This window comes from Sardina pilchardus, chromosome 5, assembly GCF_963854185.1.
Source record: "Sardina pilchardus chromosome 5, fSarPil1.1, whole genome shotgun sequence".
Classification (NCBI taxonomy): Eukaryota; Metazoa; Chordata; class Actinopteri; order Clupeiformes; family Clupeidae; genus Sardina; species Sardina pilchardus.
This window is the reverse complement of record NC_084998.1, coordinates 11,502,486-11,524,772: the sequence shown is the minus strand read 5'-3', so window position 1 is coordinate 11,524,772 and position 22,287 is coordinate 11,502,486. Positions and strand designations below refer to the sequence as shown.

Genomic DNA, 22,287 nt, shown 5'->3' with positions numbered 1-22,287 from the left:
GAGGTTGTCATTTTCAAAAAAAAAATACATTGCAACCTTTTTGCTTTCTGCAGTGATAATCAGAGTCACTGCCATATAAACTGAGGTGTGTATTATTTTGAATTAATGAGCAGGGTTGGGTTATTAATTTGAGGTACATTTAACTTGGTCAAATTGAAAAGAATCGTAGATATATTTATTAGGAATCAATCAAGCAACATAAACTATTGACAGTATTGCCTTATGGAGCTTCAGACCTTTCTATAATACTCTGATGTACAACCGTTCGTACAGGAAAGCAGAATGACATTTCCAGTTAAATTTTATTAAGCAATGCAAATCTGAATTTACAATCAGTTTTTACAAAATGGCCACATAGTAATGCACGTACAAACTTGGTCACTTATGTCAAAGACGGTCCTTTTGATACAGCTGTAGAGCTTTTCACTTATTGGTCTAATGGCAGTCACACTCTATACAGTTTCAAAGGAAAGTTCTCTGTAATCAGATGATCATCATGGAGGACGATTACCACATTCACCTCAAATTCTAAGGGAAAGAAAAGATTCAGTTGTTGATTATTTGATCAAAATATGAACTCATAAAACACATTTAATACCAATAAAAAAAAAAGTATGAACATGAGTATGTACTACATAGTGTCAATAAATACACCACAGTTACTGTAACATAAATTATGGTTGTAAAATCTTGATATCATGATGTTCACTGCTTGAGGAGATGAACTGTATATCAAATAAAGTCAAATCTTTACACCTGTGGTGAAACAATCAGTGCATAAGAACTTGCCATACTGATGTTGCAATGTTAACTTATCCCCTTTTACTCCAAAGGAAAAGAGCTAACTTACCAACTTTAAAATTGGTGGTCTCCAGAGTAGGGCATGTAAAGAGCCTTGGGAACACCATGTAGATGGGAATGGGGAGGCCATGACAGACGTCTCCCTCTGCAATCTGAATGTTCTGTATTTCCGTAGCGTCTCTTGCATAGCCCTCAGCGCATCCTACCATAAACACGGGGATGAGCTTTTGAATTTGCAGGTCAGCGTGGATTAGCAATGCTTTGTCTAACAACGTCCCTTAAGCCTAGCTACCACTTTTCCACACTGACAAGACTTTGACAAGATTTGGGAAAGATTCTTTCAAGAATCTTTCCCAAATCTTGTCAAAGTCTGTCAGTGTAAGGTAGGCTTTAGCTGTTCTAAAATCACTGTATGGCCTCTGGGGGTTTATCACTTGATTCAAGTTATTGATTTTGGGCATGAACATGACTACAGTGTTTCTATTAACTCTGCAACCCATCAATGTGGTTGACTTCGTTTCTATTCTATCTACTGCCTCCACTAAAATATCAAATTTAATCCAAGATGGTCATTTTCACACAAAGTATTTTACACACAAATTTGACAGATTAATCCTACTAATACGTTTGGCAATATAGTGCATTATATAAAAACATGTAGTAATGACTCACCACATGTCTCCACTCTGACTAGTTGCAGCTCAATGCTTTTTATAGCCACGGCCGAACTCTCTACCACCAGCTCTCCTGTTAAAGGCTGTGTAATTACACAGTTGGTGGCATGCAGTTGACCTCTTATTAAAAACTTAGGTAGTGAGCTTCTCTGTAAGAGAAGAAAACAATTTTCAGCGTGGATGGTCATTGTACATGTGAACATATCATTGATACAATTATTGTGTTGTGTTACGCAGTGAATTTGTGAGGGAAAAACTGTGACCTGGCAGGTCTAAAAGAAGTCAGTTTAGTACAATTATATTTCTTGAAAATGGTTTTATCTGCACTATTGTGGTATCCAAGTCTGATGAGAGGTTGTCAGAGCAGCGAACATACTTCTAGCGGATTATCAATAATCCATCTTGAAACCTCTTGACATGTAATGATGGGGCTAGTCTTGTTCATTCAGACCGTGCAATATTATGTTTGCTAATATTCTCTGCATTGCAGCAATTAACAACCATGTATTTAAACTGAAGAAAAAAACATCCCAACGACGATGACATCCAACATCAGTTTCCTTCAATGGAAACTTAAAGTCATTAAAAGATATTTTGAAAGACATTAAAAGCCATTACCTCTCGAACATTTTGCAGAGTGTCCGGAGTGATAGTAAAATCTACTGGACTTGGTTGTGCTTTTGCTTTCTGTGGCTTGGGGTTATAAGATTAGACATGATTACTGTATGATCTAAAAAAAAATCCTGTATTATGGTTGCACCATATTATTATTATTGTACTTTGAATACGCTTTATTTGTATAGCACCTTTCATACACAGAATGCAGCCAAAGTGCTTTACATTTGGAACAAACCTGACAATGGATCATAAATTCACTGGTCTTGCTCAAGTCTTTCGCCAACAGGGAGCGCTTCATGTCACAGCGCAATGTATACTGGAAAAAAGGGCATTGTTAATCAACAGTAAAAAAAAAAGTACAATAGACAATTACAATACATGTTATGCTATTTACAACAGTGAACAGTATACCATAATAATGTACTACCAACTTGCAAATATGTAATAAAAAACTATGTCTGTTAGCTACAAACTTATTCAAGTCACAAACTACAGTAAGACTGACACATCTAGCGGTGACTTTCTGAGCGTCTTTTTTTTTTTTACCTGGATGTTGACAAACACTCCATGATAGGTTTCATATAGCACCTTGTTTCCTTTTGCATGTAGAGGAAACTCAAATGGGATCTCAGTTTTGCCACTGGGAACCTTTCCTGGTTTTACTACTTCAATATTACTGGTGATTAGCTGAATAGGCTGCAAAAGAAACAAACAAAGGCAGTTATAACAGATTTACACTACAGTACACGTAACATTTTGTGCCATACAGGATATCTGTTTCATACTTGCCTTCACAGAATTGTAGAATGCCTCAAAAACACCCACACTCTTTGAGCTGAGCTGGAGATTGACAACCCCCTCCATAGTTAGGGATATGCCCTGATGTTGGACTGCCTCTTTGCTCATAATTACCACCACTCCAGCCAATACCTCCTACAAAACATAAAAAAATATGGATCTCCGTTTTTGAGTCAAGGTTGTTTGGAAGTTGGAACACCGAAAGCTTGACCAGATTTTGATCACAATTTGTGTTTTTCTATACTTAAAGCTTATGCATTGACAGCACTTATCGCTGTGCCATAAATCTTACATGAATGAATGACTGCTTTCAAAATTACCAGAAAAATGCAATCACACCTCATTTAATCCTTAATATCTTCATGTGCATTTGTTCCAGAGACTTCAAATGTTGGTACAAAGTCATGTGGGTAGCTGATACGCCTACCAAAACTGGACCCCAAATATCTCCAGTTTTGCACTTTATTCCAAATGGGAATGCAGTAGGGCCAACAAACTTTTGAACTACTTCACATTGTGAAGTAAATGTTCTCAACACCGCCCTGGCTGCTACCATCTTATGGCAGGCAACATCTACTATGCTAATACTGGACTGCTTCCTGGGTTAGCTATTGCTGACTATTTATCAGCTATTTATACGAGGAAACATGAGGCGGCTGACGCATAGACAGTAAAAGAAAGGGCTAACGTTACCGGTGATGTATACTAAACACTAGACTAGACGAACACTGAACCCCAATTTTGCACAATGCTAGTGAACTAGGCTAACATCAACATCAGAGGCTACCTTGCAGTCTTCCGTGCCTCTATAGCATTTCTAAACACCAAAACGCCTCTTCAACAGAAATAAAATAGCATGCAACTAATAGTAACGGAAGCACATCTTACCCCCTCATGATAAACTTTATTCGCACGTTTAAGTCTAACGTCAAGAGTGACACTCATTTTGTGTACAGAGTCGACTTCAGGAGACAGTCTTCTGTTCCTTGAACTAGTGATCATGTGACTTGCTGCTCATGTCACATGATGACGAAATGAAAACAGAGAAATGTTAAACAGGCTCTGGCTCAGTCTTGATGCAGCCCAGCTGGAATTATGAACATACAGAGAATGTCTAATAAACGTAGACGTGCTCTGGAACATAAACAGTGCCAAGAAATCTGATTCAGTAAAAATATGCATAGGCTACTCCTAAGCAAAAAATCTGACATAAATAGAACAGGCCTAATCAATGAAAACAAGAATGTAAAACAATAGCCTGCACCCCTAATTTGACAAATAACTTGAAAGTCATATCATTGTACGCTACATCTTTCTGGTGTAATGCCACCTGGTGACTACCATCAATGGATAACATCACACCCGACAAGAGGTGCAGTGCAGAGAATGTCTATAAGGGAGACGGGCTCTGTTACAATGTAGAAAACATAAAGGGGTTATAGAGGGGTTGCCAGGATGTCATCTTGAGGGCCACCCCAAAAAAAGGGGTGCAAAAGGTGCAGGCCCCTTGTTGCCAGGCCTAGAATAAACATAGTGAAGAAAATAAGTTGTTAGGTGAAGAAAATACCAGTATAAGTACTGTATATAAGAAAATACAAGTATGGGTTTGCCAATGTAATTTTTAGTGGAATTGACCGATACAAACTCAGTCACATCCAGTACAATAGAGCTATTTACAGAATCATAGATGTCATAGTGGTTTCATATCAAATGTTTGTATTTCAAACATTTCAAAATTCATATTAAGTGTACATTATTTAGGATCTGCTTAATTAGCTAAAATACTAGTCAATTGACTATTTCATATTGATTTTTCTTATTTGGGCGTTTTATGCCTTTATTGACAGTGAACGTGGAGACACAGGAAGTGAATGAAGAGAGAGCGGGATGGAATCCAGAAAGGACCACGGGGCGGGAATCGAACCCGGGTCGCCGGTGTGCAGTGCAGGTGCTCCAGCCTGTTGTGCCACAGCTGATACCGCCCGCCATCATGTAGATTTTTGATTGACATATTACACGATTATCATAGACTTGACATACATTTATCATTAATGTCATTACACTGTAGGTCAAATGGAATGCCGGTCACTTTAAGAGTAATAGGCTTCAGTCATGGTTTTCGGCTAGTCTACAATTATGCCTATATGTGGAAGCAATGCTTTCCATGTTATTCTATGTAGTCAAAAAGTTGAAGAGCAGTTCATTATTTTGGGGCTCTATTACATACGGCCTGAAGTTGGAGAACAAGTAGAAATGTATTGCAATTTGATTACTTTAAATTACACTGACTGGCTTTTGCATCAACTATTTAGGAAAATCTGAGAAATGTAATTTGCATAATAATTTGGAATGCAGTGTGTACAACTATATCAGACCATTTTTTGGGCAACCTCAAGACCATTTTACTGCTGATGACCGGATTTTGATAAACCATCTAGAAGGGTTTCAAAATGCATGCGCAAAAATCTGAAAATCTCAGAACTCAAAATTGTTTAAATGTGAAGGTTGCTCAGATTAATACAGCCCACATGCCCACCAAATCTGGTCCATTTTTGTGAATGCCGCAACCACAGACAACTTGCTAGGTGGGACTGTAGAGTCCCTGAGCCACACCCTAGGCCAGAGCTCTGTCTCGGAGTAGTTACCAAGTCCACATGTAGCTGCCAAATTACAAGAGTTTGTGCACGGCAAATTAGTGGAAAAAGGCAAAACGAGATGCGCATAGGAGTAATCTACTTTAATAATCTGTACAAAAATAGGGCCTTGCACCTGAAGCAGTGGCCACACCTGTGCTCAGGCCCTTGTAATTTACATTAAGCAAGTTTTGTGAAGTGTTAGAAAATCCTAACTTGTTAGAACACCACAGCAAAGCTAAAAAAGTAATTTGACTGATTATCTGTTGCAGATTTGCCATCACAACAGGACCATCTGTTTTTGAAGGATGTGTAGTCTCCCAAAACCCTTACCCACCTGACACATTTTGAGTAGAAACAAAGACTTCAACTTAGATTGTGGTAAAACCTTGATCATTATTGTGCACACAATATGGTAGTAGAATTTTTAAACTAGCATTTTTTGCCAAGTCTTGAGAAGTCCCCAGTAAAACCAAGAAAAGCAGCTTGAACAAATGACCGGACAACTTCAAATTCCAAGTACACATTTTAATACAGTATACGCATTAAATAACATTAGAAAAGAGACAGGACAGAGTCTTCACTGACCATAAGAAAAACCATTGCCTCCAAAGACAGGCACCCACTGTTTCTGTGGAGGAAGCTTGGCAGCTGTAGTAGGTGCTTCAGTAGCTGGAGGGGGAGTCCCAGGCTTTGCAGGGTAGTAGCCTCCCCACGGATTCTGTGGAGCAAGCTCAGCAGCTTGTGTAGTTGGTGCAACAGTAGCTGGAGTCCCAGGCTTTGCAGGGTAGTAGCCTCCAAAAATGGGTTGCATCCACGGATTCTGTGGAGCAAGCTCAGCAGCTTCTGTAGTTGGTGCAACAGTAGCTGGAGGGGGAGTCCCAGGCTTTGCAGGGTAGTAGCCTTCAAAAATGGGTTGCATCCACGGATTCTGTGGAGCAAGCTCAGCAGCTTCTGTAGTTGGTGCAACAGTAGCTGGAGTCCCAGGCTTTGCAGGGTAGCCTCCAAAAATGGGTTGCATCCACGGATTCTGTGGAGCAAGCTCAGCAGCTTCTGTAGTTGGTGCAACAGTAGCTGGAGGGGGAGTCCCAGGCTTTGCAGGGTAGTAGCCTCCAAAAATGGGTTGCATCCACGGATTCTGTGGAGCAAGCTCAGCAGCTTCTGTAGTTGGTGCAACAGTAGCTGGAGTCCCAGGCTTTGCAGGGTAGTAGCCTCCAAAAATGGGTTGCATCCACGGATTCTGTGGAGCAAGCTCAGCAGCTTCTGTAGTTGGTGCAACAGTAGCTGGAGGGGGAGTCCCAGGCTTTGCAGGGTAGTAGCCTCCAAAAATGGGTTGCATCCACGGATTCTGTGGAGCAAGCTCAGCAGCTTCTGTAGTTGGTGCAACAGTAGCTGGAGTCCCAGGCTTTGCAGGGTAGTAGCCTCCAAAAATGGATTGCATCCACGGATTCTGTGGAGGAAGCTCAGCAGCTTGTGTAGTTGGTGCAACAGTAGCTGGAGTCCCAGGCTTTGCAGGGTAGTAGCCTCCAAAAATGGATTGCATCCACGGATTCTGTGGAGGAAGCTCAGCAGCTTGTGTAGTTGGTGCAACAGTAGCTGGAGTCCCAGGCTTTGCAGGGTAGTAGCCTCCAAAAATGGATTGCATCCACGGATTCTGTGGAGGAAGCTCAGCAGCTTGTGTAGTTGGTGCAACAGTAGCTGGAGTCCCAGGCTTTGCAGGGTAGTAGCCTCCAAAAATGGGTTGCATCCACAGATTCTGTGGAGGAAGCTCAGCAGCTTGTGTAGTTGGTGCAACAGTAGCTGGAGGGGAAGTCCCAGGCTTTGCAGGGTAGTAGCCTCCAAAAATGGGTTGCATCCACGGATTCTGTGGAGGAAGCTCAGCAGCTTGTGTAGTTGGTGCAACAGTAGCTGGAGTCCCAGGCTTTGCAGGGTAGTAGCCTCCAAAAATGGGTTGCATCCACGGATTCTGTGCAGGAAGCTCAGCAGCTTGTGTAGTTGGTGCAACAGTAGCTGGAGTCCCAGGCTTTGCAGGGTAGTAGCCTCCAAAAATGGGTTGCATCCACAGATTCTGTGGAGCAAGCTCAGCAGCTTGTGTAGTTGGTGCAACAGTAGCTGGAGTCCCAGGCTTTGCAGGGTAGTAGCCTCCAAAAATGTGTTGCATCCACGGATTCTGTGGAGGAAGCTCAGCAGCTTGTGTAGTTGGTGCAACAGTAGCTGGAGTCCCAGGCTTTGCAGGGTAGTAGCCTCCAAAAATGTGTTGCATCCACGGATTCTGTGCAGGAAGCTCAGCAGCTTCTGTAGTTGGTGCAACAGTAGCCACAGGCATTACAGGGCGGTAGCCAAAAATGGGTTGCATCCACGGATTCTGTGGAGGAAGCGGTGCCTCTGTAGCTGGAGTAGTAGATAAAACTGGAGAGACTTGGCCTGAGCTTGATACAGGGCAGGAGAGGGTTACTGGGTTGCCATGCCACAATAGCTGTAGCAAGTGGTTATTGTCCTGGAGGAAGATAAAATAATGCAGTCACACACCTAGCCCAACAAACCTGAAACATGACCACATTAATTGAAATCTTAAAATTGCTTGGGGTCCTTTTGCCCAACTTCAGGAACTCTTCTGGTTGAAGAGCCGTACAACCATTATGGCCATATGCTCACATGTATTTTTGCAAGGGAACGAATCTTATTGAAATAGTTAGCATGTACACCCATTAGCCTCCAGCCCTCTGGTGAATTGATTGGACTTAACCCAAGAAAGCTCAACTGTACATTCAAGCTACTAGAATCAATTCGTGAAATGTATGCCAACAAAAGCCTGAAGAGGGCAACAAAAATACTGAAACAGGATACAGCAAGAGACATGAGCTTGCTCCATGCAGGCAATGCTAAAGCTTCCTGGTATAGCAAAGGTAACTAACAATACCTTCTGTTAAAATAACTCATCTAAACAAGCAACCCGGATTATTTCAACAGGCCTACTTTTACAAATTAAGCCTACCTTACTGACAAAATTTGGGGTAAATTCTTGAAAGATTGTAATCTTAACGAATGCCACTCATTCAAGCTTTCCTCAAAAGACTAGTCTTTTCAAGAATATTTCCCAAAGCTTGTCAGTGTAAGGTAGTGATGACATCGGAGGTAATTACTCTCAAACTCTGCCAAAAAAAAATAAAAAATGAAATCCTGATGGAACAGGAAAACCATAGCCTACCTGTTCTATAACATCACAGCCATCAAAAGGGGCAAGAAACTTAAGGCCCACAGCAGTCCTTTTCACAGAGTAGCCACAGTCTTGTGGTAGCTGGCTTAGTGAGAGAGGCGTGCCACCTGTGGAGGAGAAAAGAATGTCTGGTCTGAAGTTATTGTTGCCAACACCACAAGTGACAGGGTTGCAAGGAATCAGCTGAATTAGGCTACTAATGTCAGAGGTATCGTGTACACTGAAAGAACGGAAAAAAAGCTATCCAATACATTTCTTACCCATGTGTAACTGGAGCGAAGAGCACCCAGGGCCTTGTGCCGAGAACTTCATGAGGTCGTTGGTGCATACTAACTTCGGTTGCATACGACTCCAGGCCCTAAAGTAATCAATCTTGCTTTGTCCACCCAACAGGCCTGGATGTGGAAAGTCGGCTTGAATGTTAACCGAGCCATCGTCTGTAGCGCTTTCGCCAACATATCGGCTCTCATATTCCAGATTTCGACCCAGTGAAATATCCCCGGTGCCGAAAGTAATTGTCCCAGTGTGAATATCCTTGGACCTTTCCTCACGATGCAGCTCATCTTTTTGCACTATTCCAAGGCTTATACCACATACTTGACCAATGTAAGGGAGCACGAGACACAAAAATAAAACACCCCTGTTTGGTTTAAGCCTCATTTCTATAAAAGTGGTAGCCTTCAACCAGAGAGCTGTACAAGCATTGGTCTCACAACTCTTCCAGTAGCCTATAAATAGAGCTACTCAATTACCACAAATTGAAATGAGACCAGCGACCAAGCCTCTGATCAGGTTTTAATTGATGATGCAGCTGAACACTTGAACAGTCTAGGCCAAAGATAATTAAGGGCGGAGCAAGACTTCATGAGAAGTCACTTCCTTGGAACCCGAATCGCAAGAGGGGTGGTCAAAATCCCCCGTTATGCAGAGCAGAGGCAGCGACTGTTCCATTGAAGTCTATGGGCATACATCAGAATTTCATGTATATGCTAAGATCTTGCTTCTATAGTGTTAGGAATGTGAATTTTGGGCACGGTTTCATGAACCTCAACCCCTTCTGACCACTTCAGGTACATTTTTAGCATTTTTGAGCATTCCAGTCTGGAGAAAATCGACTTTATATCAGGTGTGCCCCTCTTGTTTATTCTGCTGATGTTGGCCGGTTGCTACGTACACTCTACCTTGACAACACATTAGCCAGCCAGCTGAACCAAATCCTGATTTGTGCTAACGACGATCAGATGGTGCTGGTATAACTTAATGAGAGCAGTGACATAGTGACATTGATGTTTTTATTACATTTTTTGAAAGTGTACATGCTTTGTGTGTGTTATTTTCCATATTAGAATGAATAAATGTAGAAGGCTTGAAAGAGCAGTAAGATTATTTTGGAACATCAAGCAACTGATAGCAATTGCATTGGTAATCGGGTGCTTGATTTTATACACCTGTGGAAAGGGACCTGATGAAACCCATGAATACGTCAATGACACGCAATGACACGCCTCTTTATGCAGAGGAAGTGATCCCCATTTTACGCCCATTGACATGAACTACGACGACGTATCTTGCTCCGCCTCAAGGATCTTTGCTCTGCTCTGCATAAAGGGGGATTTTGACGCCCCCCCCCCCCATCTTGCAATCAGGTTCCAGGAAGTGACTTCTCATGAAGTATCTTGCTCTGCCCTTAATTATCTTTGGCGAACTTCAGAGGTCTAGTCTAGGCCTACTATTCATGGGGTGGCTCTCAAACTCTGGGTGTTTCTCAAAGTCAAGAATTGGTCCTTCCAAGCCACTTTTTCAAGGACGTTACGTCATCAAATCTAGTCAAGCACTGTTCCAAAGTCAAGGATGCTTTCAAATTCTAGCAAGTACTGAGTCCTTCATTCTGAGAATTTCAGAGAATTTTGGAGGATGTGTCGATGGATCCTCGGCGTGAAGAAATAACCCACAATCCTTTGCACATAGACAATTAGAAAGTTTCTGATGGTCATTTTCCTAAATAGTTGATGCAAAAATCTGAAAATCTCAGAACAAAATTCTAATATACACTAGATTGTTTAAATGTAAAGGTTGCTCAGATTAATACAGCCCACATGCCCACCAAATCTGGTCCATTTTTGTGAATGCCGCAACCACAGACAACTTGCTAGGTGGGACTGTAGAGTCCCTGAGCCACACCCTAGGCCAGAGCTCTGTCTCGGAGTAGTTACCAAGTCCACATGTAGCTGCCAAATTACAAGAGTTTGTGCACGGCAAATTAGTGGAAAAAGGCAAAACGAGATGCGCTTAGGAGTAATCTACTTTAATAATCTGTACAAAAATAGGGCCTTGCACCTGATGCAGTGGCCACACCTGTGCTCAGGCCCTTGTAATTTACATTAAGCAAGTTTTGTGAAGTGTTAGAAAATCCTAACTTGTTAGAACACCACAGCAAAGCTAAAAAAGTAATTTGACTGATTATCTGTTGCAGATTTGCCATCACAACAGGACCATCTGTTTTTGAAGGATGTGTAGTCTCCCAAAACCCTTACCCACCTGACACATTTTGAGTAGAAACAAAGACTTCAACTTAGATTGTGGTAAAACCTTGATCATTATTGTGCACACAAGCAATATGGTAGTAGAATTTTTAAACTAGCATTTTTTGCCAAGTCTTGAGAAGTCCCCAGTAAAACCAAGAAAAGCAGCTTGAACAAATGACCGGACAACTTCAAATTCCAAGTACACATTTTAATACAGTATACGCATTAAATAACATTAGAAAAGAGACAGGACAGAGTCTTCACTGACCATAAGAAAAACCATTGCCTCCAAAGACAGGCACCCACTGTTTCTGTGGAGGAAGCTTGGCAGCTGTAGTAGGTGCTTCAGTAGCTGGAGGGGGAGTCCCAGGCTTTGCAGGGTAGTAGCCTCCCCACGGATTCTGTGGAGCAAGCTCAGCAGCTTGTGTAGTTGGTGCAACAGTAGCTGGAGTCCCAGGCTTTGCAGGGTAGTAGCCTCCAAAAATGGGTTGCATCCACGGATTCTGTGGAGCAAGCTCAGCAGCTTCTGTAGTTGGTGCAACAGTAGCTGGAGGGGGAGTCCCAGGCTTTGCAGGGTAGTAGCCTCCAAAAATGGGTTGCATCCACGGATTCTGTGGAGCAAGCTCAGCAGCTTCTGTAGTTGGTGCAACAGTAGCTGGAGTCCCAGGCTTTGCAGGGTAGCCTCCAAAAATGGGTTGCATCCACGGATTCTGTGGAGCAAGCTCAGCAGCTTCTGTAGTTGGTGCAACAGTAGCTGGAGGGGGAGTCCCAGGCTTTGCAGGGTAGTAGCCTCCAAAAATGGGTTGCATCCACGGATTCTGTGGAGCAAGCTCAGCAGCTTCTGTAGTTGGTGCAACAGTAGCTGGAGGGGGAGTCCCAGGCTTTGCAGGGTAGTAGCCTCCAAAAATGGGTTGCATCCACGGATTCTGTGGAGCAAGCTCAGCAGCTTCTGTAGTTGGTGCAACAGTAGCTGGAGTCCCAGGCTTTGCAGGGTAGTAGCCTCCAAAAATGGATTGCATCCACGGATTCTGTGGAGGAAGCTCAGCAGCTTGTGTAGTTGGTGCAACAGTAGCTGGAGTCCCAGGCTTTGCAGGGTAGTAGCCTCCAAAAATGGATTGCATCCACGGATTCTGTGGAGGAAGCTCAGCAGCTTGTGTAGTTGGTGCAACAGTAGCTGGAGTCCCAGGCTTTGCAGGGTAGTAGCCTCCAAAAATGGGTTGCATCCACAGATTCTGTGGAGGAAGCTCAGCAGCTTGTGTAGTTGGTGCAACAGTAGCTGGAGGGGAAGTCCCAGGCTTTGCAGGGTAGTAGCCTCCAAAAATGGGTTGCATCCACGGATTCTGTGGAGGAAGCTCAGCAGCTTGTGTAGTTGGTGCAACAGTAGCTGGAGTCCCAGGCTTTGCAGGGTAGTAGCCTCCAAAAATGGGTTGCATCCACGGATTCTGTGCAGGAAGCTCAGCAGCTTGTGTAGTTGGTGCAACAGTAGCTGGAGTCCCAGGCTTTGCAGGGTAGTAGCCTCCAAAAATGGGTTGCATCCACAGATTCTGTGGAGCAAGCTCAGCAGCTTGTGTAGTTGGTGCAACAGTAGCTGGAGTCCCAGGCTTTGCAGGGTAGTAGCCTCCAAAAATGTGTTGCATCCACGGATTCTGTGCAGGAAGCTCAGCAGCTTCTGTAGTTGGTGCAACAGTAGCCACAGGCATTACAGGGCGGTAGCCAAAAATGGGTTGCATCCACGGATTCTGTGGAGGAAGCGGTGCCTCTGTAGCTGGAGTAGTAGATAAAACTGGAGAGACTTGGCCTGAGCTTGATACAGGGCAGGAGAGGGTTACTGGGTTGCCATGCCACAATAGCTGTAGCAAGTGGTTATTGTCCTGGAGGAAGATAAAATAATGCAGTCACACACCTAGCCCAACAAACCTGAAACATGACCACATTAATTGAAATCTTAAAATTGCTTGGGGTCCTTTTGCCCAACTTCAGGAACTCTTCTGGTTGAAGAGCCGTACAACCATTATGGCCATATGCTCACATGTATTTTTGCAAGGGAACGAATCTTATTGAAATAGTTAGCATGTACACCCATTAGCCTCCAGCCCTCTGGTGAATTGATTGGACTTAACCCAAGAAAGCTCAACTGTACATTCAAGCTACTAGAATCAATTCGTGAAATGTATGCCAACAAAAGCCTGAAGAGGGCAACAAAAATACTGAAACAGGATACAGCAAGAGACATGAGCTTGCTCCATGCAGGCAATGCTAAAGCTTCCTGGTATAGCAAAGGTAACTAACAATACCTTCTGTTAAAATAACTCATCTAAACAAGCAACCCGGATTATTTCAACAGGCCTACTTTTACAAATTAAGCCTACCTTACTGACAAAATTTGGGGTAAATTCTTGAAAGATTGTAATCTTAACGAATGCCACTCATTCAAGCTTTCCTCAAAAGACTAGTCTTTTCAAGAATATTTCCCAAAGCTTGTCAGTGTAAGGTAGTGATGACATCGGAGGTAATTACTCTCAAACTCTGCCAAAAAAAAATAAAAAATGAAATCCTGATGGAACAGGAAAACCATAGCCTACCTGTTCTATAACATCACAGCCATCAAAAGGGGCAAGAAACTTAAGGCCCACAGCAGTCCTTTTCACAGAGTAGCCACAGTCTTGTGGTAGCTGGCTTAGTGAGAGAGGCGTGCCACCTGTGGAGGAGAAAAGAATGTCTGGTCTGAAGTTATTGTTGCCAACACCACAAGTGACAGGGTTGCAAGGAATCAGCTGAATTAGGCTACTAATGTCAGAGGTATCGTGTACACTGAAAGAACGGAAAAAAAGCTATCCAATACATTTCTTACCCATGTGTAACTGGAGCGAAGAGCACCCAGGGCCTTGTGCCGAGAACTTCATGAGGTCGTTGGTGCATACTAACTTCGGTTGCATACGACTCCAGGCCCTAAAGTAATCAATCTTGCTTTGTCCACCCAACAGGCCTGGATGTGGAAAGTCGGCTTGAATGTTAACCGAGCCATCGTCTGTAGCGCTTTCGCCAACATATCGGCTCTCATATTCCAGATTTCGACCCAGTGAAATATCCCCGGTGCCGAAAGTAATTGTCCCAGTGTGAATATCCTTGGACCTTTCCTCACGATGCAGCTCATCTTTTTGCACTATTCCAAGGCTTATACCACATACTTGACCAATGTAAGGGAGCACGAGACACAAAAATAAAACACCCCTGTTTGGTTTAAGCCTCATTTCTATAAAAGTGGTAGCCTTCAACCAGAGAGCTGTACAAGCATTGGTCTCACAACTCTTCCAGTAGCCTATAAATAGAGCTACTCAATTACCACAAATTGAAATGAGACCAGCGACCAAGCCTCTGATCAGGTTTTAATTGATGATGCAGCTGAACACTTGAACAGTCTAGGCCAAAGATAATTAAGGGCGGAGCAAGACTTCATGAGAAGTCACTTCCTTGGAACCCGAATCGCAAGAGGGGTGGTCAAAATCCCCCGTTATGCAGAGCAGAGGCAGCGACTGTTCCATTGAAGTCTATGGGCATACATCAGAATTTCATGTATATGCTAAGATCTTGCTTCTATAGTGTTAGGAATGTGAATTTTGGGCACGGTTTCATGAACCTCAACCCCTTCTGACCACTTCAGGTACATTTTTAGCATTTTTGAGCATTCCAGTCTGGAGAAAATCGACTTTATATCAGGTGTGCCCCTCTTGTTTATTCTGCTGATGTTGGCCGGTTGCTACGTACACTCTACCTTGACAACACATTAGCCAGCCAGCTGAACCAAATCCTGATTTGTGCTAACGACGATCAGATGGTGCTGGTATAACTTAATGAGAGCAGTGACATAGTGACATTGATGTTTTTATTACATTTTTTGAAAGTGTACATGCTTTGTGTGTGTTATTTTCCATATTAGAATGAATAAATGTAGAAGGCTTGAAAGAGCAGTAAGATTATTTTGGAACATCAAGCAACTGATAGCAATTGCATTGGTAATCGGGTGCTTGATTTTATACACCTGTGGAAAGGGACCTGATGAAACCCATGAATACGTCAATGACACGCAATGACACGCCTCTTTATGCAGAGGAAGTGATCCCCATTTTACGCCCATTGACATGAACTACGACGACGTATCTTGCTCCGCCTCAAGGATCTTTGCTCTGCTCTGCATAAAGGGGGATTTTGACGCCCCCCCCCCCCTCTTGCGATCAGGTTCCAGGAAGTGACTTCTCATGAAGTATCTTGCTCTGCCCTTAATTATCTTTGGCGAACTTCAGAGGTCTAGTCTAGGCCTACTATTCATGGGGTGGCTCTCAAACTCTGGGTGTTTCTCAAAGTCAAGAATTGGTCCTTCCAAGCCACTTTTTCAAGGACGTTACGTCATCAAATCTAGTCAAGCACTGTTCCAAAGTCAAGGATGCTTTCAAATTCTAGCAAGTACTGAGTCCTTCATTCTGAGAATTTCAGAGAATTTTGGAGGATGTGTCGATGGATCCTCGGCGTGAAGAAATAACCCACAATCCTTTGCACATAGACAATTAGAAAGTTTCTGATGGTCATTTTCCTAAATAGTTGATGCAAAAATCTGAAAATCTCAGAACAAAATTCTAATATACACTAGATTGTTTAAATGTAAAGGTTGCTCAGATTAATACAGCCCACATGCCCACCAAATCTGGTCCATTTTTGTGAATGCCGCAACCACAGACAACTTGCTAGGTGGGACTGTAGAGTCCCTGAGCCACACCCTAGGCCAGAGCTCTGTCTCGGAGTAGTTACCAAGTCCACATGTAGCTGCCAAATTACAAGAGTTTGTGCACGGCAAATTAGTGGAAAAAGGCAAAACGAGATGCGCTTAGGAGTAATCTACTTTAATAATCTGTACAAAAATAGGGCCTTGCACCTGATGCAGTGGCCACACCTGTGCTCAGGCCCTTGTAATTTACATTAAGCAAGTTTTGTGAAGTGTTAGAAAATCCTAACTTGTTAGAACACCACAGCAAAGCTAAAAAAGTAATTTGACTGATTATCTGTTGCAGATTTGCCATCACAACAGGACCATCTGTTTTTGAAGGATGTGTAGTCTCCCAAAACCCTTACCCACCTGACACATTTTGAGTAGAAACAAAGACTTCAACTTAGATTGTGGTAAAACCTTGATCATTATTGTGCACACAAGCAATATGGTAGTAGAATTTTTAAACTAGCATTTTTTGCCAAGTCTTGAGAAGTCCCCAGTAAAACCAAGAAAAGCAGCTTGAACAAATGACCGGACAACTTCAAATTCCAAGTACACATTTTAATACAGTATACGCATTAAATAACATTAGAAAAGAGACAGGACAGAGTCTTCACTGACCATAAGAAAAACCATTGCCTCCAAAGACAGGCACCCACTGTTTCTGTGGAGGAAGCTTGGCAGCTGTAGTAGGTGCTTCAGTAGCTGGAGGGGGAGTCCCAGGCTTTGCAGGGTAGTAGCCTCCAAAAATGGGTTGCATCCACGGATTGTGTGGAGGAAGCTCAGCAGCTTGTGTAGTTGGTGCAACAGTAGCTGGAGTCCCAGGCTTTGCAGGGTAGTAGCCTCCAAAAATGGGTTGCATCCACGGATTCTGTGGAGGAAGCTCAGCTTGTGTAGTTGGTGCAACAGTAGCTGGAGTCCCAGGCTTTGCAGGGTAGTAGCCTCCAAAAATGTGTTGCATCCATGGATTCTGTGGAGCAAGCTCAGCAGCTTCTGTAGTTGGTGCAACAGTAGCTGGAGTCCCAGGCTTTGCAGGGTAGTAGCCTCCAAAAATGGATTGCATCCACGGATTCTGTGGAGGAAGCTCAGCAGCTTGTGTAGTTGGTGCAACAGTAGCTGGAGTCCCAGGCTTTGCAGGGTAGTAGCCTCCAAAAATGGGTTGCATCCACGGATTCTGTGGAGCAAGCTCAGCAGCTTCTGTAGTTGGTGCAACAGTAGCTGGAGTCCCAGGCTTTGCAGGGTAGTAGCCTCCAAAAATGGGTTGCATCCACGGATTCTGTGGAGCAAGCTCAGCAGCTTCTGTAGTTGGTGCAACAGTAGCTGGAGTCCCAGGCTTTGCAGGGTAGTAGCCTCCAAAAATGGGTTGCATCCACGGATTCTGTGGAGCAAGCTCAGCAGCTTCTGTGGTTGGTGCAACAGTAGCTGGAGGGAGAGTCCCAGGCTTTGCAGGGTAGTAACCTCCAAAAATGGGTTGCATCCATGGATTCTGTGGAGGAAGCTCAGCAGCTTGTGTAGTTGGTGCAACAGTAGCTGGAGTTCCAGGCTTTGCAGGGTAGTAGCCTCCAAAAATGGGTTGCATCCACGGATTCAGTGGAGGAAGCTCAGCAGCTTGTGTAGTTGGTGCAACAGTAGCTGGAGTCCCAGGCTTTGCAGGGTAGTAGCCTCCAAAAATGGGTTGCATCCACGGATTCTGTGGAGGAAGCTCAGCAGCTTGTGTAGTTGGTGCAACAGTAGCTGGAGTCCCAGGCTTTGCAGGGTAGTAGCCTCCAAAAATGGGTTGCATCCACGGATTCTGTGGAGGAAGCTCAGCAGCTTGTGTAGTTGGTGCAACAGTAGCTGGAGTCCCAGGCTTTGCAGGGTAGTAGCCTCCAAAAATGGGTTGCATCCACGGATTCTGTGCAGGAAGCTCAGCAGCTTCTGTAGTTGGTGCAACAGTAGTCACAGGCATTACAGGGCGGTAGCCAAAAATGGGCTGCATCCACTGATTCTGTGGCGGAAGCGGTGCTTCTGTAGCTGGAGTAGTAGATAAAACTGGAGAGACTTGGCCTGGGCTTGATACAGGGCAGGAGAGGGTTACTGGGTTGCCATGCCACAATAGCTGTAGCAAGTGGTTATTGTCCTGGAGGAAGATAAAATAATGCAGTCACACACCTAGCCCAACAAACCTGAAACATGAATTGAAATCTTAAAATTGCTTGGGGTCCTTTTGCCCAACTTCAGGAACTCTTCTGGTTGAAGAGCCGTACAACCATTATGGCCATATGCTCACATGTATTTTTGCAAGGGACCAAATCTTATTGAAATAGTTAGCATGTACACCCATTTACCTCCAGCCCTCTGGTGAATTGATTGGACTTAACCCAAGAAAGCTCAACTGTACATTCAAGCTACTAGAATCAATTCATGAAATGTATGCCGACAAAAGCCTGAAGAGGGCAACAAAAATACTGAAACAGGATACAGCAAGAGACTTGAGCTTGTTCCATGCAGGCAATGCTAAAGCTTCCTGGTATAGCAAAGGTAACTTTAACAATACCTTCTGTTAAAATAACTAATCTAAACAAGCAACCCAAGGATTATTTCAACAGGCCTACTTTTACAAATTAAGCCTACTTTACTGACAAAATTTGGGGTAAATTCTTTAAAGATTGTAATCTTAACGAATGCCACTCATTCAAGCTTTCCTCAAAAGACTAGTCTTTCCAAGAATATTTCCCAAAGCTTGTCAGTGTAAGGTAGCGATGGCATCGGAGGTAACTATTCTCAAAAAAATGAAATCCTGATGGAACAGGAAAACCATAGCCTACCTGTTCTATAACATCACAGCCATCAAAAGGGGCAAGAAACTTAAGGCCCACAGCAGTCCTTTTCACAGAGTAGCCACAGTCTTGTGGTAGCTGGCTTAGTGAGAGAGGCGTGCCACCTGTGGAGGAGAAAAGAATGTCTGGTCTGAAGTTATTGTTGCCAACACCACAAGTGACAGGGTTGCAAGGAATCAGCTGAATTAGGCTACTAATGTCAGAGGTATCGTGCACACTGAAAGAACGGGAAAAAAAGCTATCCAATACATTTCTTACCCATGTGTAACTGGAGTGAAGAGCACCCAGGGCCTTGTGCCGAGAACTTCATGAGGTCGTTGGTGCATACTAACTTCGGTTGCATACGACTCCAGGCCCTAAAGTAATCAATCTTGCTTTGTCCACCCAACAGGCCTGGATGTGGAAAGTCGGCTTGAATGTTAACCGAGCCATCGTCTGTAGCGCTTTCGCCAACATATCGGCTCTCATATTCCAGATTTCGACCCAGTGAAATATCCCCGGTGCCGAAAGTAATTGTCCCAGTGTGAATATCCTTGGACCTTTCTTCACGATGCAGCTCATCTTTTTGCACTATTCCAAGGCTTATACCACATACTTGACCAATGTAAGGGAGCACGAGACACAAAAATAAAACACCCCTGTTTGGTTTAAGCCTCATTTCTATAAAAGTGGTAGCCTACAACTAGAGAGCTGTACAAGCATTGGTCTCACAACTCTTCCAGTAGCCTATAAATAGATCTACTCAATTACCACAAATTGAAATGAGACCAGCGACCAAGCCTCTGATCAGGTTTTAATTGATGATGCAGCTGAACACTTGAACAGTCTAGGCCTACCATAGACCTCTGAAGTTCGCCTACAAAAAAGCCACCATCTTTGCCCAAATAAGGAGATCCGGTATCTTGAGATTTTTTCTATGGGAAAATAACATGGGGATTTTCAATAATCACACCTGTTAAACTCTCGCGGGGATGATGACATTTGAAATGCAGACGTTTTTCACTACACAGTTTTGTCCACTGCCGTCTAGTGGATACTCTGATCTTCGGCAGGTGAAGACGGCACACTTTGATTTTTGCTACCCCAAAGCTAACTTATAATGCAACTTGCCATAGGCAGTTAGCTTCAATTAACTCCCGGATCTCCTTATATGGGCAAAGATGGCAGCTTTGGATCCTTTTTGTAGGCGAACTTCAGAGGTCTATAGACCTCTGAAGAAAAAGGATCCAAAGCTGCCATCTTTGCCCATATAAGGAGATCCGGGAGTTAATTGAAGCTAACTGCCAATAGACCTCTGAAGTTCGCCTACAAAAAAGCTGCCATCTTTGAAATTCGGTATCTGGCGATTTTTCCTATGGGAAAATAACATGGGGATTTTGAATTATCGCACCTGTTAAACTCTCGCGGGGACGATAAAGTCTTAAATGCAGACGTTTTCCTGAACACACTTTTGTCCTCTGCCTTCTTGTGCATACTGTGATCTCCGGTGCACGAAGGCGGCAGACTTAGATTTTTGCTACCCCAGAGCTAATTGGCTAACTAACTGAATGGCAAGTTGCATCGCAGGTTAGCTCTGGGGTAGCAAAAATCAAAGTCTGCCGCCTTCGCGCACCGGAGATCACAGTATCCTCTCGAAGGCAGAGGCCAAAAGTGTGTTCAGGAAAACACCTGAATTTCCGATTTTGACATCCCCGCGAGAGTTTAACAGGTGTGATAATTCCAAATCCCCATGTTAATTTCCCATAGGAAAATTCGTCAGATACCGTAACTCCTTATATGGGCAAAGATGGTAGCTTTTTTGTAGGCGAACTTCAGAGGTCTATAGACCTCTGAAGTTCGCCTACAAAAAAGCCACCATCTTTGCCCAAATAAGGAGATCCGGTATCTGGAGATTTTTTCTATGGGAAAATAACATGGGGATTTTCAATTATCGCACCTGTTAAACTCTAGCGGGGATGATGACATTGGAAATGCAGACGTTTTTCACTACATACCCCAGAGCTAACTTACCATGAAACTTGCCATAGGCAGTTAGCTTCAATTAACTCCCGGATCTCCTTATATGGGCAAAGATGGCAGCTTTGGCTCCTTTTTGTAGGCGAACTTCAGAGGTCTATGACAAGTTTCATTGTAAGGGGTATAGCAAAGATCAGTGTGCCATCTTCACCTACCGAAGATCACAGTATCCACTAGACGGCAGTGGACAAAACTATGTAGTGAAAATCGTCTGCATTTTCAATGTCATCATCCCCGCTAGAGTTTAACAGGTGCGATAATTGGTAAACCTCCTAAAAGAAGAGCTGCATGGCCTCATTCTCCTAACAAAACAATGGCATAGGGCATAAGGCCTATATGCTTGGAATACCCCCCAGAGAAGAAACTCACCAGTCCCCTTCCCTCTTTTTCCATTTCATCCACACTTATGGACAAACTGGCCCTGTGATAACTGACATCGCTTTGGATACACATCGGCCCAATGAGCTAATAATAACCCATAAGGACCACTAGGTGGTGGGCTAAGACTATATAAACGATGTGTGCATAAGGGCATGAAAATTGCATGTCATGTTACTGTAAACTGTTGATTGTCGTTGTTGTGCTGATAATTCAGTGTCATTCACTAACGTAAACTTCTGGAATTTTCCATCTTTGGCTCACACAATGACCACAATTGATAAGTGATGGCCACTTCATTACCCTGATTGCCAATAACTGCATTATCGTTGCATTTATATGACATCTGTGAATGAATTTTTTTTTTCATGATGTCTGAAGCAGCATTTCATACCCAACTGGGATGACTTAAACAGGAGTATGCTTGAGGGAGGGCTTACTGGGAATCTGAATGATCTGGTAAAGAATTGTCTAAACCCTTGCTTTGCATTCTCTAACTTTAAGGGAGGAGAGGACTTAGAGCTGTTTTATTGGCAAAAGGAGGCTTTATAGTTTATGTAAGTAAATTTGTTTATGAGGTATTCTTCCTCAATATAATTTTGTTTCCTCTCAATTTTGGATTTTTCCATGCTTTTACTATGAGACAAAAATAAATGGCTGTGGCCAGAAACATTATATTGAAACGTATACGTACAAAAATACAAATTCAAATGCTCTAGAATATGGTTTTAATCTTTCACTGTCAGACAAAGATTAATGGCCAGAAGACGATTTTATATACGCCTCTGTACTCAATTTAGCCAGATTCCAATAAATGTGGTCACTGTACTGTAAGCCAAAGTTAGGCTACTTAGTCATAGCTTACTAGACAATATAAAATGTATGTAGGTCTCATAATGCCATGTAAAGTCATGTAAATTCTGCTACAGAATGTTGTCTCTTCATTTCAGGCCTCTTCTGGCTTAACCTATTAGCAGTTAAAAAGGACAATTATTGATGGTAAAATTACAGAAATGTTCTTTTTCATATGGTTTCATGTCAAGCTT

General features: G+C 43.2%; 4 protein-coding genes across 4 annotated transcripts; all 4 read right to left on the bottom strand.

Annotated features, from left to right (window-relative positions):
• Positions 1–42: 42 nt before the first annotated feature.
• Positions 43–3,898, bottom strand: vps26c (VPS26 endosomal protein sorting factor C). Its single transcript, XM_062535583.1, has 8 exons — positions 3,780–3,898; positions 2,883–3,026; positions 2,640–2,789; positions 2,329–2,409; positions 2,094–2,168; positions 1,474–1,624; positions 851–1,003; positions 43–528 (listed from the first exon to the last, which is right to left on the bottom strand). The coding sequence occupies exons 1-8, from the start codon at positions 3,891–3,893 to the stop codon at positions 446–448; spliced, it is 951 nt and encodes a 316-aa protein (XP_062391567.1). The 5' UTR covers positions 3,894–3,898; the 3' UTR covers positions 43–445.
• A 2,139-nt stretch (positions 3,899–6,037) lies between these two features.
• On the bottom strand, positions 6,038–9,473 carry LOC134080173 (adhesive plaque matrix protein-like). The gene is made up of 3 exons (XM_062536457.1): positions 9,002–9,473; positions 8,733–8,848; positions 6,038–8,021 (listed from the first exon to the last, which is right to left on the bottom strand). Exons 1-3 carry the CDS (start codon positions 9,399–9,401, stop codon positions 6,105–6,107), a joined length of 2,433 nt encoding a protein of 810 aa, XP_062392441.1. The 5' UTR covers positions 9,402–9,473; the 3' UTR covers positions 6,038–6,104.
• A 1,986-nt stretch (positions 9,474–11,459) lies between these two features.
• On the bottom strand, positions 11,460–14,593 carry LOC134080172 (mucin-2-like). The gene is made up of 3 exons (XM_062536456.1): positions 14,118–14,593; positions 13,849–13,964; positions 11,460–13,137 (listed from the first exon to the last, which is right to left on the bottom strand). The coding sequence occupies exons 1-3, from the start codon at positions 14,515–14,517 to the stop codon at positions 11,527–11,529; spliced, it is 2,127 nt and encodes a 708-aa protein (XP_062392440.1). The 5' UTR covers positions 14,518–14,593; the 3' UTR covers positions 11,460–11,526.
• A 2,048-nt stretch (positions 14,594–16,641) lies between these two features.
• Positions 16,642–19,567, bottom strand: LOC134079778 (adhesive plaque matrix protein-like). Its single transcript, XM_062535853.1, has 3 exons — positions 19,106–19,567; positions 18,836–18,951; positions 16,642–18,147 (listed from the first exon to the last, which is right to left on the bottom strand). The coding sequence occupies exons 1-3, from the start codon at positions 19,503–19,505 to the stop codon at positions 16,642–16,644; spliced, it is 2,022 nt and encodes a 673-aa protein (XP_062391837.1). The 5' UTR covers positions 19,506–19,567.
• Positions 19,568–22,287: the final 2,720 nt, after the last annotated feature.